Below are 7808 nucleotides of genomic sequence, written 5' to 3' on the forward strand. Positions count from 1 at the left end.
CGCCTCATCATTTTATGCGGCCCGCGAAAGCAAATCAAAAATGGAAACCTCCATGATGCTTGCCAAAATCTCCACCAAAATTTAAACGTCTCATATGTAATAAATAAGAGACATATTGTAAGCATTATCTTGTTACCAAACCCCTCATGACAGTGACTTAAACAATAGTTGAATAAACCGCCATTTTTTGATATGGTTTCAGTCATAACGGCCCTCCAAAGGAAACGGTAACTAAAATGTGGCCCACAACAAAAATGAATTTGATACACCTTTCCTAAATCCTTGAGCCGTACCCTCACTGGCATTTCAGTGGGTTGGAGTACCCGGACAAAACCCACACATGCAAACTCTACACAGGAAGGCCGCAGCTGGAATGGAACCGTACCTCTGCACTGTGGGGTCGACGGGCTGCCAAATTCTTAGTAGGATGCAACAATACAGAGAAGTGCAAGTTGAGATGGAGTTATCAAAAAATGTAAAACTGAAGAACAAAAAGATAATTGTTTTATCATTCTATCAATGCCCTTTTTTTTCAATCGTTTGGGGCAGATGAGTGTTTCTTGAGGTTTGGCTTTGTCAATGTGACTGATGTACACTGATATAGATGGTGGGAGCAGGTGGTATGACAGCCAAGGGAAATAAACAGAATGTCCCATTGTTGCATCGCATCCTTGATGAGTCCGATTACTGTTCGAGCAAACCTCCTCCTTACATGAAATTCTTCCACTTCCACCCATTCTGTTCTTACACTAATCTGGCTGTCTGCACCCCCGCCCCACACGCGCAGCTGCCGTATAAATCGAATCCTGGAGTCTCCACGGGGGAACGCACTGCTGGTGGGAGTAGGCGGAAGCGGCAAGCAGAGTCTGACCCGACTGGCCGCCTTCATCTCCAATCTGGAGGTTTTCCAGATCACCTTGAGGAAGGGTTACGCTATCACAGACCTCAAAGTAAGCACAAACAAACCGAAGTGATGATTGAAACCGTGTCCGACATGCGCGCCGTTCACGTTTGCCTTGTTTATGTCTAAAACCTGAGGAGATGCTGCTGGAATTCTTGACATAACCCCCGCCCATGCTTGGAATTTACACTGGCACCCCTGCCTAGAAAAAAACAAAACAAACTAACGATCTCTTGCCCACTTGTCGCAGAATCTCATGATGTGTCATTCCCCCACTCTGTGTGTTTCCCTCACCCAGAGTGACCTGGCATCGCTTTACATCAAAGCCGGCGTGAAGAATATTGGCACCGTGCTCTTAATGACTGATGCCCAAGTGGCAGACGAGAGGTTCCTCGTTCTGGTCAACGATCTGTTGGCATCGGGTAAGGGCAGGCTTCACTAATTACTGTCTGTCACGTTTTGCAGGAGCGGAAAGGCTTTAGCTATGTCGCAGCCAACAAAATTGCGGTGCCATTTCTCCAGCTCTGTTCACAATGCTACTGGTTGGAATGGCAAGAAGAGTTCACGTGGATGAACCATTTGAAGTGGAAGTTGATGTATTCATTACCTTTTGTTAGCCAGCAGAATAATGCCGAAAAGAACAAAACTAATTGAGACAAAATATTGCAGAGGGGCGAGGTGAGAATTTAATTATGGTGTGAATTGAGATAAGGAATTAACCCTTTCATGCACCCTGGAACCTGATCACAAGATCAGCTTTCCACTGTAGTAACCGCTGTCCCTAAAATTAAATCAATTATTATTATTTTTTTTAAAAACAGCATTTTTGCCTCATTCATTTTGTTGTTGTTTTTTTCTCTTCTCATAAAGTTAAAGAATAACAGCTGTGGGTTCTATGGCATTTTTTACAAGGTTGGGATTGAAAGGGGGGGGGGGGGTGTGAAAACATGTCTATCACAGACCTCAAAGTAAGCACAAACAAACCGAAGTGATGATTGAAACCGTGTCCGACATGCGCGCCGTTCACGTTTGCCTTGTTTATGTCTAAAACCTGAGGAGATGCTGCTGGAATTCTTGACATAACCCCCGCCCATGCTTGGAATTTACACTGGCACCCCTGCCGTAAAAAAAACAAAACAAACTAACGATCTCTTGCCCACTTGTCGCAGAATCTCATGATGTGTCATTCCCCCACTCTGTGTGTTTCCCTCACCCAGAGTGACCTGGCATCGCTTTACATCAAAGCCGGCGTGAAGAATATTGGCACCGTGCTCTTAATGACTGATGCCCAAGTGGCAGACGAGAGGTTCCTCGTTCTGGTCAACGATCTGTTGGCATCGGGTAAGGGCAGGCTTCACTAATTACTGTCTGTCACGTTTTGCAGGAGCGGAAAGGCTTTAGCTATGTCGCAGCCAACAAAATTGCGGTGCCATTTCTCCAGCTCTGTTCACAATGCTACTGGTTGGAATGGCAAGAAGAGTTCACGTGGATGAACCATTTGAAGTGGAAGTTGATGTATTCATTACCTTTTGTTAGCCAGCAGAATAATGCCGAAAAGAACAAAACTAATTGAGACAAAATATTGCGGAGGGGCGAGGTGAGAATTTAATTATGGTGTGAATTGAGATAAGGAATTAACCCTTTCATGCACCCTGGAACCTGATAACAAGATCAGCTGTCCACTGTAATAACCGCTGTCCCTAAAATTAAATCAATTATTTTTTTTTTAAAAACAGCATTTTTGCCTCATTCATTTCTCCCCTTGTAACGTGTAGATTACCTTTAAGAAACCAATAAGGAAAATCACTCAGGTTGACATTCATGTGTTGATCTATAAAGACATGGTCAGAAGCCAAGTTGTTGTTTTTTTTTCTCTTCTCATAAAGTTAAAGAATAACAACTGTGGGTTCTATGACATTTTTTACAAGGTTGGGATTGAAAGGGGGGGGGGGTGATCTAATAAATCTCGTTTAATTTTTATTGATGGCCTCCCTTTGTAACGTGTAGATTACCTTTAAGAAACCAACAAGGAAAATCACTAAGGTTGACATACATGTGTTGATCTATAAAGACATGGTCAGAAGCCAAATAATATGCATTTATGACTCATTACAATGCATCTGTCACAAGAATAAAAAATAAAAAATTACCAGATCAAAACAATGTAAAGGTAAATCCCCCCCAAAAATCAACAAAAATAAACAACATGATGACCTCATTTAACCCTTTCAAGGAAGGCGGTTACTAGAGTGGACAGCTATTCATGTGTTTTTTTCTCTTATATTAATTCATCTTAATGTCACAGTTGTGCATCAACCACGACAATGGACCCTTTTGTCTGTTGCCATTCACTGCAATTATTCCTTTTTTTTTTTCCTGTATAAAGCTTCATAAAAAAACTTGAGAAAAAATACTGATTATTTGTGTATGAAAGGGTCAATATGAAAGGGGGAAAAAAAAAAGCTCTGTGTATTTTACCTACACCTGAAGGACCGGATGTGTATCATTTAATTATCCATCAATCCGTCCTTCTTTTTTCTGTACTGTTTATCCCCCATCAATGCTCAACCAAAACTCACTTTGGAGCTGGCTTCGTAATCATTCAGGGGACCACAAAAGAGAAATCAGCCAAACAATTCCATTTTAATTGGCTGCTGCGTTTTCAAAACAATATCGCCGTGGTCTCTATCAATACGTTTGTGCCTCAGAGTATTCCTCAAGAGAACAGAGAATGAAAAGAAATGTGCTTTCTGTTGAAGTTAGTTCACGTTTCCAATCGTGAATGTCAGCTGGAACAAAGACTGCGTCGTTGAATTTTTCATTTCGCAATTCTCATTCAACCCATCTCCAGATTTCAGTGACTCTTTCCACACCCACCGGGTACCCCAACAATGCTGCCAATGCAGTCAAAAGGTGTACGGATAATTAAAAAAAAGAAAAAGAGGATTGAGAAAACAACAAACAGTTGCTGTCACAAGAGTGCAGACCTCTCCCAAGGTTAAACGGATAAAAGAAAAAAAAAATCACTCCTCAGAATGTTTTGAAACTGTTTCTACCGTCCTGATAACTAACTAGCCCACAGAGAACAAACCACCGGGGATCAAAACAATTCCTCATTGCCAGAGTTGCTCCGCTTGCTTCAGTTCGGGATTGGCGATATTTCACGGATGCGTAAAATAACTTTATAGCTATGTTTCTTTTCGATTGCTTGAACAACTGAAACAATAACGCTTTCGCTTAAGACTTTCCGGCAGTAACATGCATTCCTTTTTATTATTCAAGGGGAGATTCCCGACCTGTTCGCAGACGATGAGGTGGAGAACATCATTGGCAGCGTGAGGCCCGAGGTACGCGGCTCTGGATTGATGGATACAAGAGAAAACTGCTGGAAGTTCTTCATCGACCGGGTTCGCAGACAGCTCAAGGTGAACTAATCAGATACTCCGACACGTACTGTACAAAGAGCCGCTTGTTCTGTTACTGCGCATTTCACAACTAATGATCCAGAGAAATTTGTTGTTTAGTGGCTCTCCTCCGGGGGGGAAGGCGCGGAAAAGTTTGCCGTTAATTTGTCTCTCAGAACCCGGACCTCTGTTTGATCTCCCGTTTTTCTCAATATAGCTTCCAGTAAGTCGCCTTTCACCCCGCACCTCATTTACGATCGCAGGATTTTCATAGATAGGTACACGTCTGGGCTTTAAGATGAAGCTCTCCCCAGACAATTTCCTCTTAATGATCTTTCGGAACGCTTTCATAGGTGGCGGTCTTTGTCATAAATCACTGGTATGACTGGAAAAACCTGCAGTTTTGCAGGGGGATGATTTCACAAACGTTTAACTACTTTGCTCCCTGTAGAGGATTCCGGGAGGAGGGAGGGGGGGGATTCTTATCCTGTCAGAATTACCATGCAGCCCCATCACCATCCATATCCACCTCCCTGTCTCGCTCCCAGCCCTGTACACTCCCGAGGTAGAGGAGTGAATAAATGAGGAAGGCGATCCCACTTGTCAGGCTCATGCGTGTAAAGAGCGGATCTGTAACGATGTGAAATGATCTGTCTGAATACATGGATGGAAGAGTCTAATTTGCTGTTCACAAGAAGACATGATCGCAGTGAGTTTTGCATACCATAATAAGAAATACGTATAGGCGTACCGTATTTTCTGCAATAAATGGCGATCCGGATTATAAGGCGCACCATCAATGAATGGCCTATTTTAAAACTGTTTTCATATATAGGGTGCACTACATTAAAAGGCGCATAGAATAGAGGCTATAATCGTGGCGGCGGTTGCGCTATGCATCCACTAGATGGTGCTACACTAAAGGGAATACATTACAATAGAATTCAGCTTTATTTATGTCGAGCCTTCACAACCGCTGCAGCTGCAACAAAACCATGAGAACTGGTTACAAACATGGATTTGATACATGTAAATACAAATGGCATTACAAAGCCATATATGAAAGACAAAAGTTCTGAAGACAATTGATTCAACAAAAAGGCACACAAACCTTGTAAGCTGACATCCACAAGGGGCTAAATATACTGAGAAGCCTTGCTTGGCTCCTTCTTCCTTCTTTTGGTCAGTAGTTACCGGTTTCAGAATGGCTACGCTGAGCTCACAAAGTTGTTGTCTGTTTGTGTGTCGGGCAGAACCATTTTAGGTTACAATTGGTTCCTGCTAATAATCATCACTAGATGGCATCGGAACAGTAACAGGGAAACAACTCAATGGAGAATGTAAAGAGACTGTAACACCATATATAAGGCGCATCGGATTGTAGGTACGCCCTATAGTGCGGAAAATACGGTCGGTAGATAAATAAATATATAAATGTGTCATGATGAAAGTGTGTTGGTTTCATATTTCTAATATGTGCAACTTGTGGCTTCCAGATTGAGGGGCCTCGCCGTGTCAAACCAATGCTTCAGATAATGGAGAATTTGTTTGCAGTCATCTGAGTTGATGATGTTTGGAGGGTCCTTTGAGTTTTGCCTTCTGTATGTTTGTTGCTTTCGCACGATGGAGCATCTGGTCGGGCCTCACAACAAGCCAGCTGTTAGTCTCCAATCATTCCAACGTCGCCCGGAGCTCACCACAATCTTTTAATTCGCATGCCTGCCAGAGGGTGTGTTTGCTTAATGATGTAGCTTCGAATAATTTATTCTCTGTTTCCCATTTTTCATGCTGATTGTAGGGAGTGCTAATCATCGGCGGATCCGACCTCATATCGCGTGTGCGTGTGTGTGTGTGTATGTGTGTGATTGGTAGGTGGCTCTGTGTTTCTCCCCAGTTGGCAGTAAACTGAGGATTCGAAGCAGGAAGTTCCCTGCTGTGGTCAACTGTACAGCTATCGACTGCTTCCACGAATGGCCGCAGGAGGCGTTGGAGTCGGTCAGCCTCAGCTTCCTGCAGGAAGTGGACAATATTGAAGTAAGAACTGCTCCCCTTCTCAAAATGAATCGGTTGCATTTCTAAAGGACCGTTGCCTGTTGCGCTCATGTCTGCAGCCCCAAGTGAAGGAGTCTGTCAGTAAATTCATGGCGTACATCCACACGAGTGTCAATCAGACCTCCAAAGAGTACTTGGCCAATGAGCGGCGCTACAACTACACCACACCGAAATCTTTCCTGGAGCAGATCAAATTGTATCGAAGTCTTCTGGGCCAGAGGAGTAAAGACCTAAGCAGCAAAATGGAGCGCTTGGAGAATGGCCTGCAAAGGCTCAACAGCACCTCAGCTCAGGTATTTTTTAATTTTTCTCCCATGCACATTTAACCTTCTTTTCTTTCTTTCGTTCACCTTGTGGTGGAGTCACAAGACTCCGTGTATGTTATCGGTCGAAACCATCTGGTCAAGCTTTAAGCTGACGAGAGGATCTTTTGGAGATAGTGGCGGTACGTAAGGCGTGTCTCAAAACAATGGCAGCGCCAGAATAGAAGTTGCCATTGCAGCAATTTTATCAAAACAGGAGCACTTTATTAAAATGTCATTTTTTTGCAGTGTTTGCTTGTTATTTTCTGATATGTTATTCAGATAACGCTTAATTTTTCATGAACTAAAACATCAACATCCATCCTTCCATATTCCACCGGGAAGATGGAATCGACGGGCCTCTTTATACTGTAGGCGCCAAACGCGCGGACGTCGCCGCGGCAATGCTGCGCGCAATTTGTCACTGTACTTGTGCGCCACCCACATGCGCGGTTTTAAAAATGTGCATCCGATGCTAGGTTTCTGTAGTTATTATTATTATTATGATGATTATGAGTCACTGATGGTGTAGTGATACACTCGCCTGACTTGTGTGCGGGCAGTGTGGGATCGGTTCCCACTCAGTGACGGCGTGGATGTGAGGTTGAATGGTTGACTCTATATGTGCCCTGTGACTGACTGGCGAGCATTTCAGGGTGTATAGTTTGCGTTCTGCACAAAGTCAGCTGGGATAGGCTCAAGCAACTCCCCGCGACCTTGTCAGGATAAGCGGTGTTGAAAATAGATGGATGGATGGACATGAAGATGATGATGATGATAATGATTATTATCATCCATCCATTTTCCAATCCGCTTATCCTCACAAGGGTCGCGGGGTGTGCTAGAGTTTATTCCAGTCGTCTTCAGGCAGTAGGAGGGGGACAACCTGAACCGGTTGCCAGCCAATTGCAGGGCACAGATAGATGAACAACCATCCATGCTCACACTCACACCTACGGACAATTTGGAGTGTTCCATGAACCTGCTACGCATGTTTTTGGAATCTGGGAAGAAACCCGAGTACCCGGAGAAAACCCACGCAGGCACGGGCAGAACATGCAAATGCCACACGGGAAGTCCGGAGCCGGAATCGAACCCGCACTGTGAGGCCGAAACATTAACCCAACGACCACCGGCCCCCCACATTCT

General features: G+C 43.9%; 1 protein-coding gene across 2 annotated transcripts in view; it reads left to right on the top strand.

Annotated features, from left to right (window-relative positions):
- dnah9 (dynein, axonemal, heavy chain 9) overlaps positions 1–7808 on the top strand; it is a 119383-nt gene that overhangs the window by 62525 nt on the left and 49050 nt on the right. Inside the window, exons 51-55 of one of the 2 annotated variants that reach the window (XM_019863599.1) lie at positions 788–950; positions 1200–1323; positions 4184–4326; positions 6178–6339; positions 6417–6650. In XM_019863599.1, the coding sequence (XP_019719158.1) occupies positions 788–950; positions 1200–1323; positions 4184–4326; positions 6178–6339; positions 6417–6650 (826 nt within the window). Of the gene's footprint in view, positions 1–787; positions 951–1199; positions 1324–2088; positions 2243–4183; positions 4327–6177; positions 6340–6416; positions 6651–7808 lie in introns of those variants that run through there. The other variant, XM_019863598.1, reaches the window with a different exon arrangement.

The sequence above is a fragment of the Hippocampus comes genome, unplaced genomic scaffold (genome assembly GCF_001891065.2).
Source record: "Hippocampus comes isolate QL1 unplaced genomic scaffold, H_comes_QL1_v1.1 scaffold91, whole genome shotgun sequence".
NCBI classification, from domain to species: Eukaryota; Metazoa; Chordata; class Actinopteri; order Syngnathiformes; family Syngnathidae; genus Hippocampus; species Hippocampus comes.